General features: G+C 38.5%; 1 protein-coding gene across 2 annotated transcripts; it reads left to right on the top strand.

The window, feature by feature from the left end:
• The first annotated feature begins 6,209 nt into the window (after window positions 1-6,209).
• Window positions 6,210-18,188, top strand: LOC108668179 (dolichyl-diphosphooligosaccharide--protein glycosyltransferase subunit STT3B). 2 transcript variants are annotated; one of them, XM_018155348.2, is made up of 14 exons: window positions 6,210-6,592; window positions 8,913-9,131; window positions 9,343-9,520; window positions 9,710-9,974; window positions 10,240-10,411; window positions 10,774-10,952; window positions 11,643-11,770; window positions 12,147-12,516; window positions 12,989-13,224; window positions 13,809-13,922; window positions 14,432-14,556; window positions 15,006-15,084; window positions 15,600-15,614; window positions 16,691-18,188. In XM_018155348.2, the coding sequence occupies exons 1-14, from the start codon at window positions 6,432-6,434 to the stop codon at window positions 16,769-16,771; spliced, it is 2,322 nt and encodes a 773-aa protein (XP_018010837.1). In that variant the 5' UTR covers window positions 6,210-6,431; the 3' UTR covers window positions 16,772-18,188. The 2 variants fall into 2 exon arrangements, with proteins under 2 accessions (XP_018010837.1, XP_018010838.1); XM_018155349.2 differs by lacking the exon at window positions 15,600-15,614.
• The last annotated feature ends 780 nt before the right edge of the window (window positions 18,189-18,968 follow it).

The following is an 18,968-nucleotide window of genomic DNA, read 5'->3' as shown; positions in this document are numbered from 1 at the left end:
GGTAGTTACCTTGTGTACAATGGCTGGTGGTTACCTTGTGTACGATGGCAGGTAGTTACCTTGTGTACAATGGCTGGTGGTTACCTTGTGTACGATGGCTGGTAGTTACCTTGTGTACAATGGCTGGTGGTTACCTTGTGTACGATGGCAGGTAGTTACCTTGTGTACAATGGCTGGTGGTTCTCTTGTGTACGATGGCTGGTAGTTACCTTGTGTACGATGGCTGGTAGTTACCTTGTGTACGATGACTGGTAGTTACCTTGTGTACGAAGGCTGGTAATTACCATGTGTACGATGGCTGGTAGTTACCATGTGTACGATGGCTGGTTTGAGGCTCATACAATTTGTGTAGGCTCATACAATTTCAATTTGAGTTTCCTGAGCTGATAATCAGATTGTCAATGACCGTCCTATTATGTGTAGGAGTGACATGGACGCAATAAATTACTATTTATGCGTGTATCCTACGACGTAGGTCAAGTCAAGGGTCAGAAGTCGAGCTGGGGTCGAAGTTCGAATGCTCGAGTGACGCTGGGATATCCGTAACGTACTTGAACTTGTATCCATTTGACCACTAAATTAGCAAAGTAGTTTCGAGTTGATGTGTGATGATATTGTAATTTTTCATTCTTCTATTCTAATTATTAATGGATCATTATAATACCTGAGCAATCATTCGTTGAACTAATGTAAGAAGCAAATTAAACCTCCTTGAGTACTTGTAAACTATTGGCTCAAGTGGAAAAAATTTATGCCTTCGTGCGACAATGCATGCTTCAAAATTTCGTATACTGGCGGGTAATATTGCTTACATGTAATGACCTATTCCAATATATCTCGCATATGTTCAGTCTTAAAATGCCTAGCAAATTACGGACCAGGCAATAAGTCCAGCAGCTATCTCAATCAATCGTCAGTTATGGAGAGATCGGGTTCCAAAGGCCGGATCCCTTGTGAATCAAGTCACGAAAAGTACAAGAATCGGCAACAGGCCACGGGCTTATTTCTTCAGCGCCGACACTTCTATTCTATTCTATTCTTTTCCTCAATTAAATAATAATGGTTCTAATTTTTGGAACACCGTATACACAAAGTTCGAGTGGTCAGGTGCAAAGTTTAGTCTGCATGCAAGTCCCCCATTGACGACAAGGGGGCGAGGAGGGCGACGTTCGAATGTTCACACCGTGTCTCATTTTACGGCGATTTTATTCCTTTTTTATGATCAGGCGTCTATCGGTGAGTGTGCTTTTCCAGGACGTTTGGTGCGGCGCTGCAGGAAAATCACGAATTCTGGACAGTTGTGTGGCGGAGGGAGAGGCAGACTGGAAGGAAGTCTGCATGTGGTTGGAAAACGCTTCAAATTTCGACTAAATTCTCTAAATAAGAACGCTTGAAAGCTCCAAATTTTAACTCATATTCTTACTGCTGTGGGCGCAAAACCCATTGCTCAGTAATTACATACATATAATACAATTACATACAAATAATACGGCTACGATAATTTCCCGTTTTTACCATTCTTGTCCTGCACATTCGATTGTTCAATTCAGCCCATCGTTTATTTCGTTATTACAAATAAAAACTCTGCCGCTGACTTAGTGAAGGCAAAAAATTGACATCTACACGAGCATTGTACATTTTTTATTGTCAGTTCCTTCTTTCAAATGTACCCGTCAAATTCGTCCCGAGAATAAAAAACTCAAGTGGTCTCTTTTGTCTGATTGAAGGTTTGAGCCGCGGCTTATGAGAGAAATTGTCAATTGATGAGTTCCGTGGAGCGCGACTGCGGCTCAAGGCATTACAGGCCATGTTGGCCGCGCAAGAAATGAGGCGCATGAGATTTTGTGCCGCATTGAACTGATCGATGGAGCAGCCAGAGGGATGTGAGTTGATTTATGTGCGTGGTGTTTACAAGGGTTACGTATTGGGGTATAGAAAGATTGTGTCATTAGATATATAAGAATTAGGATGTTTTAATGTTAACTTTTATCGGGTGATTTACTAAGGTTGCTTTCGGCACATGCACCAGCATCACGATGTTCGTGTTTCGTACGAGGACGAAGAAAGGTTCAATAGACGCATCCCGTCGGTCAGTCCGGCTCTCCCCTCAAGTTTAACTGCTTTAGAAAGCCGGTTTTCATTGAGATAAGCACTTTATTTTGTAAGTTAATGCCTAGCGACTTTATTAAATGGACTCGACTTGGAGGGGAGCCATTGCTTACGCTATTTATTCGGAATTTGTTCCGTCACTCCAGATGATTTATTTAAATTTTCATGCAACATTAGGGACCATTCTGGATAGCCAATGATGGACTAAAATTATTTCTGTGTAGAAAAGCCGTCGGCAACATTTCTGCGTATCGCAAAGGCTCTGAAAAACAATCGCTTTTGGTAAGAGGCAAACGGACATCAAAATTCAATTTGCAAAACCTTTTCGTTGTCAGAACGGAATTCTGAAACCATTTGCCTAAAGATCGTAGCGCCATAATGTGATTCAAACAGCAACTTTGACCGCTATATCACAAGTTTGCTTTGATATCACCCATATTTATTTGATAAAATGATTGGTCTCCATGAAATCAACTGATCGATTCATTTATTTCGTATGATGCAGAGTTGATAGCATGGAAAAATCAAGAGATGTCGGTAGTTTTTTAATCAAATACCAAGTAAATCAACAATTACACTACACGCTTTCGATCAGTAATTAACCGAAATTAGAGTACAAACTTCTGGACCGCGGATTTATCATAAACTATAGCAAAGTGCGTAATTAGTTACCATATTTATTTTAGAGCACATAATAGAAGTGTGTGTTCCGCAGCCATAGTACTAGACGTCTTCACTTGGACGTGCGACCTTCCGAGCTGCTTTTGTTGTCGTGCCGACACCGCCGGTCCTCGCGCTCTTCTCTTCCGGTCCGCAAAAAGAAACTCGTGTGCGGACAAAACCCTGCAGCGAGAACATCGGAAACACACGAGGGGCGCCACGGGATCCTAATCGAGGGCAGTGCCAAATACCTCCTCTGGAACCAACTAATATAGGAAACATTCATATTATGTCGTAATATATATTATTAGAGCATAAGTTGGTCATAATTTTATAGTAATATAAGGACCTAAGCTTGTCCTTATTTTATAATGTCCAATTTAAAATGTCGCAAGATCTTGGCTATTTGTTCTTACAAGGGTTTAAAGGGCTTATGAGCTGAATTAATAGGTGTGAAACTTCAATAGATATCACTGAGCTGCTCTAGTGTTACTCAGTGAAGTAACTTGCACGTTTCAAAATTCATTATGTGTTATTTCATCGAGTTTCTTTCACTCATTCACTTATTTACCTTACGCTAATTATCGAATAATCATAAGCTAGTGAAAATAAAAAAAGCTAATATTTAAGCAAATAAATCTATCGGACGCTTCTTTCGACCAATGAGTACCCTACGGAACAACTGATATCTAGAAGCGATTTTAAATCTACCGTCCGTATATAAGGCCAGTCTAGTCAAGAAAAGTACAAGAATCAGCGACAGGCCTATCCAGGCCTATTCTTTAATGCCGAAGATACTATACTAATGAGTCTTTTTTTTCAATTGATACAACACCTTCATTATGATGCACCATCAAATCAATCTTTTATACGGAAGCCAAACCCAAAATTCTGACTAAACTTGAATCAAAATAATGCAGAATAGAGAAGTGTAGAATTTCCGTGTATCAACAAATTTTCCCGATATAAATTGTTACTAAGGTCAGATGTAATTAGGTAATTCGCATTTGATTAAACCTCAGTTATTTATTTATTCATAATAGTCGTGCAAGAAAAGACTATTTCATAATAACAATATATTCCACAGTAATTATTTGCGTCTTTTCACTTTGGATGTCATCAGTCTTTCACATTTTGAATCTTTTGCAGGAGACACTTGATCTCGTCACATCCCTTGAAGCTTGAGAATTTCTTCTTCTACAGAATTTAATAAAAAAAATATTCCTTGAGATCTTTATTTGCTTTGATTCAGTTCAAGTGACAATGATTTTCACATGTGCACACTAGAAACTGTCGACTTCGCAATCACCGAGTTGACGACTGTTGCACCAACGGGAAGAGAGGGAATCTCGGCTGCGCCCGGTCGCTGCAAAAACTAATAAAGCTCCGACCAAAAGGTCATTTGGTTTGGAGCAAAAACTCGTAAAGCGCAGACCCATTGACGCAAAAACTTTGTCGCTTCCAGATTTGGGAGGTTCGGCTTGGTGACGGCCGACAAGATCGGCTGTGCCGACACTGAACGGGANGACCCATGGATAGTAAAACTCAGTTTAAAATGTTGTTTTAATATTAAAACACTTGCATGTCAAGTTCAAAGTATTAGATTTGTCATCTTAAGGTACTGAATAGAAATTTCTTTTACACTTGCATGTCAAGTTCAAAGTATTAGATTTGTCATCTTAAGGTACTGAATAGAAATTTCTTTTCCTGATCGAGGCATGGAACGTTCATCGGCAGGCTGCCAGTTCTTGCAGTAATTTGGGGCGTTACATAGCGACGGCTGCTAACCTGCTTGTAAATTCTGGACACGAGGTAGCAGCGTTCGGCCGGTCGTCTTGTGTCCACTCGAGGCTTTTTATCAGACTGAGCACAATTAGCGCTCCTTCACTCTCCGCTGCCTGCGCTCTCGCTTCTCGAGAGATTTTCTTCTCTCTCCAACCTACCGACAAATCATCACGGATACCTTTTTAGTCCCCCCATTTAATATTTATTTTCTCGATAAGCATTATCGTTAGTGTATTAGGTGTTTTCCGAAAGCCTGATCTCAGTTGAGATAATATCATGATTGATACGAATTTGATTTGCTATAGAAATGATTGGCTGAGTTATAAATATGGCCACTTTGCTATAGAAATGATTGGCTGAGTTATAAATATGGCCACACGCATTTAAGATCTATGTGTAATCGTGTATGGATCTATGCGAATCTATGGATCTCTACTTACTTTCGTACATTCTAATTAGCTACTTTTGTACTGAACTTACTCGTAAGTTTTTACAAAAATATGTGCTAAATTTGTATATCTCCTGCCTTTAAGAACTTAATATTTAAATTTTGATTGAAGATTCAATCCCCCGTTAATTTGATTCGTTTTAATTACTTCAACACAATTAATATCGGCGAGCAGTCATCGCAACTGCCAAGCTTCTACCATTGCTACTATTAGCTCCTATTGAGTTCTAAGGTTACATTAATGATGCCCAATCTTTTTGCAACGTTCTTTTTTCTCACTTTGATTGGTACATGTCGCCATTTTCTAGCATTATATGAGAAGCATCTGTTCAGTAGTTCAAGCTTTTCTCGGTTACTAGTTACTACTATGTATAACGACAACGGAAAAGGATTTAGGAGTTAATATCGACAATGAGTTGAAATTTTCTAAGCATATTGAAGGTCAATTTAATAAAGCCNTATGTTAGGTCTTAAAATGCCTGGCAAATTACGGAGCAGGCAATAAGTCCAGCAGCTATCTCAATCAATCGTCAGTTATGGAAAGATCGGGTTCCAAAGGCCGGATCCCTTGTGAATCAAGTCACGAAAAGTTCAAGAATCGGCAACAGGCCATGGGCCTATGTCCTCAACGCCGACACTTCTATTCTATAAAACCGGTCCCTTAAATATGCCATTAATATTAAATTGCAAGGAGATAATGATGTTCACCTTCAGCATTAAATTTTCTTATGCCGTTTTGATATAACTGTCAAATTTCTTTAAATGCTGCTTCAACGCCCGCTTCATGACAATACTATTGTAATGCAGTTCAGTTGTCAAAAAATATTTATTTAAATGTGTGCATCAGAAAACTATAGCTCACAAAATCATTAGCCTGATTAATATATTCATGGTTGAGCTAGTATAGTTCAACCATGTAATATATTCGTTGTTTACGATCAAATGAAACATTACGTTTAAACAGGTCACAGGTGTTTAATTAACACATTCATTTTAAACTTATTATACTTCATATTAACTTCTAGCTTTCCACTGATTGATTAGATGAAATAATGTATAATTATTTTGCGTATAGAACTGACAAAATTTTAATATAAAACAATTTTGACGAAAAAGTCCCTAAAATTTGTCAGTTAGACTTTTTGTCCCGCGATGTTGGCCGGACTTGTACTCTGGTGTCACTGCGCAATTGAGCTCTCAATTGTTAGAAAGTTGACCAATGGCACTTCGCCACCACCGGTACATTCGCCTGGTTTGTTTACATCGGCTATCTGGATCAGGTGGCATGGACACGCTAGAAGATAGTGCAATTTGCTGATGAATTAGAACTGTTTATTTAAAGAGGAATGAGTCGTGGATATGAGATTTACTTCATGAGAACTTGAAATCCAGTTTGTATGAGTAAGACGATATAACCAATTTTTTTACAATGCCGAAACACGTTTCGAGGAACGATTCGTCCCCCGGCCCTCTTGGAGTTAAAAGTTTAGTCATTTTCACTGTGTTATTATTAGCATGGATGGCTGGATTTCTTTCCCGCTTATTTGCCGTAATTAGATTTGAAAGCATCATCCATGAATTTGATCCATGGTAAGTTACGTGCCTACGGAGGTAACGAGGTTACATCTGCTTTACTTGTTTTGAGACGGTTTTAAGTTTTTAACTGCTTATTGATATTTGATTGTAGAGTTGATGTTGAGTATTAGGTAGTATTCTTGTACCTACATGCTACTGAACAAACTCAATCTTGAATATTGTACAGGATTTCCTAAAGATTGTGGGCAAAAACTATAAATTTTTTAGTATAATTTACAAAAATTATCTGTAGAATAATTTTTAGGCGGTAGGTACCTAGNATTAATTAAATAATGTTGAATGAGAGGAAGATGTGATGGGAAAAACCCAGCCCTCACTGTTGTGGGAGAACCCATTTGGCGACGGGGGTGCGAGGCTCCAACCCCTCACATCACCCACTCCTCGATATGAGGGACGTGAGGTGCCATATTACAGTCCCTCACCTGTCTCTTATACACATCTAGATGTGTATAAGAGACAGCAGTAGCAGTAGGCTTCTACCTCTGGCTCCCACTAAAATATCCTGCAGAGCCAGAATGTAATGTCAATGAGTCAACCCAAAAAGATTGAATACCTAGTTGCTGTCAAGTCAGAATGCTGAGAGTAGTCTGACTGCATTATCACATGTTGAGTTGCCACTAAATTTGCTAAAATTACTAAAGTAAAGACAAATGTTATTATTACTGTTTGACTGTTTTTAAAAGTAAAATAATAGATTTGGGGTAACATGTGCACAGGACTTATGGTAAACACGCCATATTCCGACACCTTAAGGATGTAGCAAGAAATAAATGGCTATAAATAGATCATCATATGCGCAACTCAAGTTCTGGTTGGTTTACGTCACTCTGAAAACACTACACTATGCACCAGCAATGATGAAATGTCAGAAACTGTTGCCATATTTATTTAAAAGCCTTTAGAATTGAAATCTACAAAATTGCAGAATTCCAACACTGTGTGACTAAATGCGGCATATTGTGAGACTAATTCCAACAGCACTTCAAAATCATAATTCGTAATTAAGTCACAAACCATAATATTCTGTCTACACAAACAGTTTATCACTGTTTGTACAGTACAGTAAAGCAAGGTATCAACTTTCATATGTGTTTTGATGTTCTCACTAGCTGACTTGGAATTTTGCTCTGTGGATCTTAACATTTTCTGCTAGACCTAGTGTTTTGCGGAAATCTTGCGGGCAATAGTATGATGTGACTATTTCAACCATCTTCGCATGCGTGGAACTAAGACCAAGCTTAATATAAAGGAAAAAGTTGAGGGGTGTTGGAATTACCCACAATGTCAGAATATGGTGCGTTTACCCTATTGTGAGACTAATTCCNGTATCAGAATACGGTGTGTTTACCCTACTCAATCATGTTTCTAAGCCAACACCTGTGTGCAACATTTATGCAAGTAAAATTTTTCATTGCGGCAATTTTTTTACAGACCTCAGCAGAGGTACTTTTAGAAAATCTCGTTTTTTGGCAGGGAATTTTTAGAGGTAGTAAATGTACAATTTCTAACCTTGCTTTTTTGCTATGTTACATAGATAGGAAAAATGTTGAATTTAACGCCACCATTCTTAGTTTTGCAATGTTTTAAATGGTTTAGCTGCTACAACAGTTCTACAAAATGTTGGAGGACTGACATCCACCTGTCCCTTATTACCCTGTTTGATGGTACAGTAAAAAAATAAATAATTGAATAGTAAAATATCTTACTTCTGTAGGTTGCACAGACTATGGGTATGACTTCAGTTAGAACTGCTATGTATCACAATTGAAAATATTCACAATATCAATATTGATGGATTAGTACATATGGCACTGAGGCCATGGGTAACTAGTCCCTTCACTGGCTTGCTGAGCTGCTTGAACCATTTTGTTACATTACACAATGCCAGACAGAAGCCTTGTTTTTTTTTTTGCAACCAGAATTTAATGATAGGTTGTGTTAGCCATGAGATGAGCTTCCCAAAGGAACTTGTCCTTGTCTTGAGAACAGTCTTCCAACACTGCACCACTGCAGCTCTATATTGATTGAAAATAGTTCATTCAGTCAGCATTCTTTCTTTGGTATAAATTTGAGTATGAATTCCAACTTGCTACAACTTTAAGGCTAGACTATTGTTATTGTTGGAATATTCTGGAGCTTTCAGATGTTAGGTAGTACCGTAGTAACCATCAACTCTTGATATATATTCTCTCATATGGTGTTCCTTCTGTCATTATGCCCCATTCTTGAAATGTAGCTTGACAAGAGGATAAATTTTTGTAAATTTTAAATATTATTTTCTTGTCAGTGTTTAAAGTATTTTGCAATTTTTCAGGTTCAACTACAGATCAACTGCTCACATGGTCCAGCATGGCTTCTACAATTTCCTTAACTGGTTTGATGAACGTGCTTGGTACCCACTGGGGCGTATCGTTGGAGGAACAGTCTACCCTGGACTCATGGTCACATCAGGCTCAATACACTACGTCCTAAGCCTTCTGAACATCCCTGTTCATATCCGTGATATTTGTGTATTTCTTGCACCCATATTCAGGTGAGCTTTCTACAGTGGTTCATAATTACTCTGTGAATTATTAAATGCATCATTCATCATGCATCCTGATTTCCATTCATTTTGCTCTTAGGTTGTTGTGTTGACTGCAATAATTGACTGTTTCTTGCATTACAGGCATTGTGCTGAAGTATTGGCATCGCATCATTACATTTGACAGCATTTACTAATATTGATCCTCTTTATTGTGCAGCGGCCTTACTGCTATATCTACATACTTGTTAACAAAAGAGATCTGGTCAACGGGTGCTGGTCTTTTTGCTGCTTGTTTCATTGCTGTTGTTCCTGGCTACATCAGTCGCTCTGTTGCTGGCAGCTATGACAATGAAGGCATTGCCATTTTTGCACTTATGTTCACTTTCTACTTGTGGGTAAGTTCTTGTGATCTTGAAATTATTCTTTTCATTCGTATTTTGTACAACAATCAATTGTTGCTTTAATGTTATGAAAAACAAAGTTCACACATAGTTTATTTACTTCTAGCAGTCAGTTTCTGTAAAATGAACCAATGAACTAAATATTATTCATGATTTAGTGCAAAATTGTATGTATCATTGCAGGTGAAGTCGGTAAAAACTGGCAGTCTGTTCTGGAGCTGCCTCACCTCACTCTCATACTTCTACATGGTGAGTGCCTGGGGTGGGTATGTGTACATCATCAACCTGATCCCTCTGCATGTGCTCGTGCTACTCATCATGGGCCGTTTCAGTTCTCGACTCTACACTGCATACTCCAGCTTCTTCATTCTTGGGCTGGTCTGCTCCATGCAGATCCCATTTGTGGGTTTCCAACCCATTAGAACGTCCGAGCACATGGCTGCCGCAGGTGACTCTTGAAACCCTAATTACAGAATAATGATTTCAAACTACAGTATGCACGCAAAGTAAAACTGAATTCATAAAAAATCTTACAATTGTTCATTAGAACATGTTTATGTATTTCAGTTTCATGTTAGATTTTCCATCGTAAAATGAAAAAATTAGATAGATGGAAAAATTGGAAACCATATCCTAAGACCATGAAATATATCAGCTCTATTGTTATTTAGTGATGTGTGGTCCTCATTTCCTAAAACCACTTTTTCTCTCAGGCGTGTTTGTCTTGATAAACGCGGTGGCAGTACTGCAGCACATTCAGTCGCGCATGAGCAAGAGTGATTTCCGCTCAGTGTTTTATGCGGCCTGCGCTATAGCTGCTGGCGTGGTGTTCCTGGCCGTTGTGCTGCTCACTTACTTTGGTTTCATTGCTCCATGGAGTGGCAGGTCAGTTTTAATTTGGAATAATTATTTATGATTTATAGTTCTCTTTCAACTTCGAGATGGACTATCGTTTTTGATGTAATTGTCGTTTTAATGGTCTAGTGATCATTTCTCATTCCAATTACTTGTTACACATATTTATTAATATTTTTTGGTAAAAAAATTCTAAGCTAAATCCGTCAGAGGGACTTTAACAATTTCTGCCACTCAACAATGGTTATGTTCATTACTATTTTCAGCCATTACTTTCAATTGAAACGAGTGTAATTCCAAAAACATAGCGAAAGCAGAAGTATACATTGATTTCACTCTTTGCTGTGTCTAAATAGTATGTATAATACAATGTGTATGTTTTCCAATGACAGATTCTACTCGCTATGGGACACGGGCTACGCCAAGATCCACATCCCCATCATCGCGTCCGTGTCAGAGCATCAGCCCACCACGTGGTTCAGTTTCTTCTTCGACTTGCACATCCTGATAGCGACGTTCCCTGCAGGCCTTTGGTACTGCATCAAGCACGTCACCGACGAGCGAGTCTTCAGTGAGTCATGATTAACATTAGCACTAACATCATCAAGCACGTCACCGACGAGAGAGTCTTCAGTGAGTCATGCTTAAGATTAGCACTAACATCATCAAGCACGTCACCGACGAGAGAGTCTTTAGTGAGTCATGCTTAAGATTAGCACTAACATCTTCAAGCACGTTACCGACGAAAGAGTCTTCAGTGAGTCAGGATTAAGATTAGCACTAGCATCATCAAGCACGTCACCGACGAGAGAGCCTTCAGTGAGTAAGGATTAAGATTAGCACTAGCATCATCAAGCACGTCACCGACGGGAGAGTCTTCAGTGAGTCTTGTCTAATATTTGCACTAGCATCTGTGGAAAGTTGTTCTCCACACGAGTTTTCATTTAGGGCTGGTAACGTGATACGGTTCATGGTTAGTTGACATCACGTGTTAGTTTTCATTTAGACAGTAATTGATGGCACTTCACGGGTATTTTATGTTTATTATTTATTAAGAAATATGTTTTGTTTGCGCAATAAATGCTTCAAGTTACATGTTTATGAAGAGGTTTTATTTTTGCTTAAAGCCAAGTTTTCAGGCATATATACGTAGTCACTGCATCCATCATTAATAACATCTCTATCAATAGGAATATAAACTTGAAATATCTGACAACGTTCATCACCCCACCTAAGTATTCAAGTAATTGTCATTGTGCAGTCGTGCTGTTTGCCGTGAGTGCCGTGTACTTCGCTGGGGTGATGGTGCGCCTCATGCTCACTCTCACGCCCGTCGTTTGTGTGCTTTCGGGCGTTGCCTTCTCCAAGCTCTTTGAAGTCTACCTGAAGGTGAGGACTGTTATGCACTGTATTATATTTCTTCCCTGTACACGATTCTTTTAATCTATGTACGCAGTGAACGCAATACGGACTAATAGTTTAACCAGGTTGAAATAATCTTAATTTATTTACGTTATAGGGCCAGACTGAAGTGTTTGGTATTTTGTCCCGTTCTCTTTGTACTCATCAAGTACTTTTCTCTTAGTGCTCTTGGCTGGAATATTTAGTAGAATAATATTGTGTTCTTATGTGCATGTAACGTTGACATGTGTGGGACAGATTAACGTGTTATTTATATATTTTTGACCGCATCTTCATGAATTAAGTTGTGCATTAATTTTATTGTCTCTTGAATTATTATTGAATTTAAATAATCGTTCTGTAGGACGAGGCTCCACAACGTTCAAATTTAGAGTCAAGTGAAGATGAAGAAGAGCGGACCAACAAGTATGACAAAGCAGGGAAGCTGCGCAAGATGAAGCACGAACAAACAGCCAATAGTGAAAGTTTAGGCAGCAACATCCGCACTCTGGTCATCCTAGCGGTGCTAATGATGCTCATGATGTTCACCGTGCACTGTACATGGGTCACCAGCAATGCTTACTCCTCGCCTTCCATCGTGCTTGCCTCCTATGGCCAGGACGGCTCCAGACAGATTTTGGACGACTTCAGAGAGGCTTACTATTGGCTCTCACAGAACACACCTGAGCAGGCGCGCGTCATGTCCTGGTGGGACTATGGATACCAGATAGCGGGTATGTTTGACATAAACGTCTATTGACTACGTTAATTAATTCAATGAATATTTCTGAAGCCCTTCAATTATGAATTACACATTGTATTGCCAGTCTTGTAGAGAAATGAACGAACGAATGAATGCTTCAACTTGTAACGCAAATTCGTAATTATACATGGAAAAATTGTTCAAAAAGCAATTGAAAGCTTCTTGAAGCTGATAAGATCAAGTTTTTCATCGCATAACATGAAAATATAGTCATTAGCTTATAGACTGAAGATCCTAGAGTATTGACTTTTAACGTGCATTTTATTTCGCTCTCAATGTTCATATTGTTTTGTGTTGTGGTAAAATCTTGCGTTTTATGTATAAAACTCGCCGCTAGCGAGTTACATTAGCGAGTACCGTATAGTTACAAATAGGTAACGTAGTATAGTATACTACGTTACCATGTGACATTCCTCTTAATTCTGACCAAACCCCATGCCCAGGTATGGCAAATCGCACAACTTTAGTTGACAACAACACTTGGAACAACTCTCACATCGCCCTCGTGGGCAAGGCCATGTCGTCCAACGAGTCTGCCGCCTATGAGATCATGACAGCGCTCGACGTGGACTACGTACTCGTCATCTTTGGTGGCGTCATCGGCTACTCGGGCGACGACATCAACAAGTTCCTGTGGATGGTTAGAATCGCTGAGGGAGAGCACCCCAAGGACATCAGGGTGAGAGCCAAATCAATAATTTTCTTTTGCTCACTTCACTAGCGAATGAATGTTCCTCTAATCTGTACTACTTCAGTATGCTACTTATCATATACCTCAAAAAGTTACGATGCGTAAAAAACACAATAAAGTCACTAAGTTTACTGGAAAATTCAGGTATTTTTTATTGTGGCGTGTTGGTTGAGTTTTGAATTGGACGTTGACCATAGTAGCTATGGGAGTTGAAGGTCGGGGCTCATGCGAGTGAAGGATCTAGATTTTGGTGGTTGTATGTGAATTAATGTATACCAGTTGAAAATTGCGATACGCATGATGGCAGGATAAACTGATTGGAAGTTTAACCTCCAAAATTTATTGATAATTCATTTGTTATACATATATTGATCATTGATATTATATATCAAAGCTCGCCCTATCCATCAACTTTTTTTCCTTAGTTGAAGAGGTTACTTACAAAATGTAAAAATTCTCAAACCAGGGTTTCATTGAAAATCTCTATAATGTGTTTACGATCTGGGAAAGATTGGTGTTTAACACCTATTTGTGTATTTATATTATTATATCGTGGCTTTCATCCCCTGCAGGAATCAGACTACTTCACTGAGCGTGGCGAGTTTCGTGTCGACTCTGAGGGTTCACCAACTCTTCTCAACTGCCTCATGTATAAACTTTCCTACTACAGATTTGGCGAACTGAAGGTGGGCCATTTAAACGTATTTATGTTGCTTAGCTACTTTAACTTCGATCGACAACTTTCGAAAACTGCATCATCCCATTAAAGCTCATGAACTACTTTGTTCTCATGTTTTGTCTGTCTTGCAAAGAGAAACATTTTTACGTCGGGTTCGAATGCATGGGTTTTCTTTCGTGTTTCTTGCTCGCAACTGTCATGCCTCGTATTCGGTCACTTCCTAGTTTCGAGTTCATATTTGTTGGTGTATTTTTCAGTCTATGATACATCAGAGTGTATCATATTTTTATTATTTTCAGTTTATGGTATATTTCGGGTTTGAATGCATGGGTTTTCTTTCGTGTTTCTTGCTCGCAACTGTCATGCCTCGTATTCGGTCACTTCCTAGTTTCGAGTTCATATTTGTTAGTGTATTTTTCAGTCTATGATACATCAGTGTGTATTATATTTTTATTATTTTCAGTTTATGGTATATACATCACATTCTTTTCTAATTTAATACGTTTTTCTGAGCAGCTTGACTTCCGTTCGGCGGCCGGATTTGACCGAACAAGGAACGCGGTCATAGGCAACAAAGACATCAGCCTGACTTACTTGGACGAGGCCTACACCACTGAACACTGGCTTGTGCGCATCTACAGGTCTGGTCTCTTAACTCTGTACGGCGTCATGAATTATTTAGCAAATCCTTCATTTGGTCGCATCTGTTATTAATATGACGTTGCTCATGTGACTGATATTCTGTCACTTAATTTTGTGTTTATTAGAATATGTTTTTTTTTTTACTTGGTGCATCTAAGATGCATTTTTCATTTGTTTAAAAACTGTGTAACGTAACTTTTTAATTTCTGAGGATCGAGCTGAATTACAATTATTCTACATTACTTTCGTTGGTAAATTTTTATGTCGTTTAGCATTTATCATGAAAATCCTCTATATGTTGGGATAGTTTACCCTGATTGATTATTTTCCATAATTGCTACCATTTGTGTTTATTCAGTACTAGGATTGTCGCTTGGTATCTTTAGTACTCACACTTGTGTCGAAAAAAAAACTATCTTTTATGACTCACTGTCTCATTTTTATCCAGAGTGAAGAAGCCAGACGAATTCAACAGACCGCAGTTGCCTTCTCTTGCCAAAAAGCGCAAAATAAAATCTTCCAAGAAAGTGAGTTATCCAAATATTTTTTACTTAAGATTCTAACCTTTAAACACGGCATATTTTCCGTGGTCAAATCTTGATTGGTATCTTTTTTTTAATAAATTTGAGAGCTACGCACTTTCACGCTGGAAAGCACTCATCACGTTGGTGCCTTGATTGCAAAATCTTCTCACGTGCATAGATTTCAACGGCATTCGGCAAAAGTATACTAATTTCGTTATCTTATTCTAAAAGCTCATTCGTGTGGTTTATTTAAACACTCTATTTTCATTAAATGCAAATTATCCTAATTTCTCTAGGTAAATGTATAATTTTGGATCCCGCACAATTTTACTATAACAGTATTATTGCGCCGGGTTATTTTGTGATTCCTCGCCACTTGCCGTTCCCACAGTACGTACTTTTGTATGCTTGGCAACACGAGAGTAGTTGGGCGTTTTTATAATCCTGAATCATTTGAATTTAGTAACGTAGAGCAGCAAGCATTGACTTCTCCTTTGTTTTTTTTTTTTTTTGACCAGGACTTGGAGCGAGACGTGAGTACAAACACCAACATTTTTCATGTTGTCTTTTAATTTGACGTTCGCGAGGTCTCTTTTCATACGCATTTGTATAGTTTTGCTTGCTCTGCACCTGATTTTTTTACTCTGAACCTTTTTTTTACTACAGTTATACCTCGCATCATTACTTCTCACTTCTCACAGTGAAGTACCCATAGAAATTTTTATGGAAGAATGTCCGAAAACTTCTTCTTATATTCTATCTGCCCTGATTAATTGCGAGAAAGTACACTTGCGGATATTTGTATGTTTATGTCCCTGGTTTTTCTTTCGTGGCTTCTATGTTGAATCGACATCCGTTTTACGATTTTTAACTCAGATGAGGTATAACTTTAAGTAAATCTGAGCGTGGTATAACTTAGCTGAATACCCATACCTACATTACGTGGTAAAACTGCATTTTAATACCCATACGTACTTAGTGTGGTAAATATTTTTCTACTTTAACAAGTTGTAAATTTGTTTAAACGCTAAACCATGGCTTTTTCCGTAAAGCAGATATTGTCTAGTGTCTCTGACTCTCTGTCGATGTACGGTGATGTGCATTTTGTTGTATCCAATAATGGCTTTATAATTGTCTTACAATCCCTTGCGTCTTTACGTGCTTGTGTTGTTGTGAGGCGCATTTCTTCCCTCAGTAGAAGTCATCAGTTTTGCCTCCCCCCTAATATTGAGCAAGAACGATACAAATATTTTTATTTGGTACAATCTCCAGTTGTGTTCATTGCTTTTAACTATTGGTATGGTTGATTATTATAGTGAATGCCTTGGTAGTAATTAGTTTGATTTTTATAATTTGTCGTACGATGACTTTTATTGTTTTGCTGGTGTAACCATACCCAAGTACTGCGATGCGTTTAAGTAATTGTCAAATTTTCAAATACTAACTTCCCCAGTTTGCTCTATTCTACTTGATAATATTAGTATCAGTATTATGTATAACTTGTATTATCGAGGCATTTAGTTCATTAACTTTGATCGTGGCGCATATGAAAAAAGTTGTTATACCTATTGTTTATATATCCAGATGATGATACGTTCTTCTGTTACAGATCAACAGAAAAAAGCGTGGAGCCATCAGAAACCGTCCCGTGGTCGTCAAAGGGCAGCGTCCTAAAACCAAGGCCACTTAGTACATCCCAGGGATGACTCTAGGATCTCTTTTATTATTTTGCCAGGACATTGCCTTTTGTACGGTGCATCCTTGGGTTGTTTTCCTTATAGCCCGTGCACCTCAACTTGAAATGAGCCTCATGTGTACAAGCGTGACTCAGGAAAAGAAAGCCTGAATGCAGCCAATACATTGCCCTTCAAGACCTCGAAGAATTTAACGCTGTCGATTAATAATGATATATATTCCCGGATGTTTTTTCAAAGTTTCTAGGTTTGCCTTATATCTTTATTCAATTTTCTGGTTTTCAGTAAAAAGTTTGCTAAATTAGTGAATCACTTCGAGCGTAGCGTGGATTTCTCTTCGTCGTGGCATGCAGACCTCAACGAAAGTTTTTTACAGCAGATCCTGCAGGTTACCCTGTGAGGTCTTCATTGAGTTCATCATTTAAGCCTTAATTGCATGTGGCATTTTCCCGTTTGTACATTTTCGACTCGGTTGAATTTGAAACGGTTTGATCGAATTGAGCTTGGGTTTTACTTTCGTTTTGCTTCTTGCTACTGATACTCTATAACATGTGAATTTTCAAGTCATTCCTCATGTGGAAGCACTGAGTTTCCTTCTGAATTTTCTTGTGTGTAATGAGGCGTGTTTACTATTTTATTGTGACTGCAATTTTTAGAAGTAATCTTATATCTTTCTAAGTTTTTGTGCACTCTGTTGGCTTTTTGTTCTGATAAATATTAAATATGTATCAAGATAAACGCAGTGTGATGCGTACCCCCGTCCTACCATTGGAAGCTAACGCAGCTCCGGCTGTTGTTTCTGTACCGTTGCTCAGATCTTCCATCGATATGCTGTAATTTGATCTAGATGGAGCAGGAAGAATCTAAAATTGTCATGGATTACTCGAGTTGTGATCACCCTTACTCATCTTTCGAATTCATCACTTGCTGTACTGTTGAGCCCGTGGGTGATATTCATGCGAACTTCATCTTACTTAACTTGGAATGATTCTCGCTGATATGAATCATTGGTTCGAAAAAATGTTGCTCTCATAAGTTTTTCATAATAACTTGTTTTTATTGTTGAATTTTTCGCTCGTATGCTTCGGTTTTCTTTTCCTCATCCAAAAGTTGATTTCGGTTTTCTTTTCCTCATCCAAAAGTGGATAAAATTATGCGCTTCATGTTGTGCGTTCCACAAAGGACATGAGTTGTTCTGTAAAAGTTTTATATGCAAGTGCTGGCTGGAGTTCCCTGTATTGTTGCTGTGGACCCAATACGTGACCAAAGCTTCAAGTTTGTTGTCTTATTTCATTCATAATCTGAGAATGATTTTGTAGTTTCTTTTTGTTATTGTTTATTTTTGGTTACTGGGGCGCTGAATTGTCCATCTGATAAAAAACTTAGATTCGTCAGGAGATATGTTGTTGATCAGAGAAAAGTAACGTTTTCTGACGACCATCTACCTGCATGTATATAATCATTTCAGGCCCCGATTAGAACTTGTTTTGATCATTTAGAAGAAAGTTTTTTATATATTTGTGGCATGTTGCAGATGCACGTTTACACGTTGAGGTTTGCATTATTTATGTACTTAGAATTTAGCGGGCGTTGTGGTGCCAGGCTAAAAGATTCGCTATTTGCAAGAGCGTGCATTGATGGCCTCAATGAGCTGCGCAGCGCTCCGTGCTCTGCTCACTGTAGTAGTTTGAATTTCTAAATAAAAGTGGATGAAAAACTCTAGTTTCAAACATCCTTCCGAGTTTGGCGTCTTTCATTTTTTCTTCTGAATTTGCAGAGCTTGGAAGACGTTCACCGAGCAACTTGATCCATTTCTGATTTTAGGTTTGTGCCTGTATATTGGTTAAAATCGAGAACAGCCACAGCCGCAGGGGGTAGGTTCACTTCCTACTAGGGGATTTCAACACGTTCCCCCGGCTTCCCTTCAGTCATTGCACGTCGCTTCGACTGATACTTTTCATTGCCCATAGCTTATTTCTTTCAATTCAAGTTCGGTAGCATCAGTAATTACTGCAGCGGCCTCTGGATTATTACTTGTATTGGATTCCTTCCTCGCTTGTTGATGGCTGGATCCTGGATCCTAATCTAGAGCCTCGGCGTAATTAAAATCACGATTTCAATTTATCTCGGTGGTTAGAAATATTATGAATTCCAGACTAAGTTAACCGTGAATAATTTAGATGATTAGTATGT

Source organism: Hyalella azteca, unplaced genomic scaffold (assembly GCF_000764305.2).
Source record: "Hyalella azteca isolate HAZT.00-mixed unplaced genomic scaffold, Hazt_2.0.2 contig7396, whole genome shotgun sequence".
In the NCBI taxonomy this organism is placed as follows: Eukaryota; Metazoa; Arthropoda; class Malacostraca; order Amphipoda; family Hyalellidae; genus Hyalella; species Hyalella azteca.
This window is presented reverse-complemented; position numbering and strand designations above follow the sequence as displayed.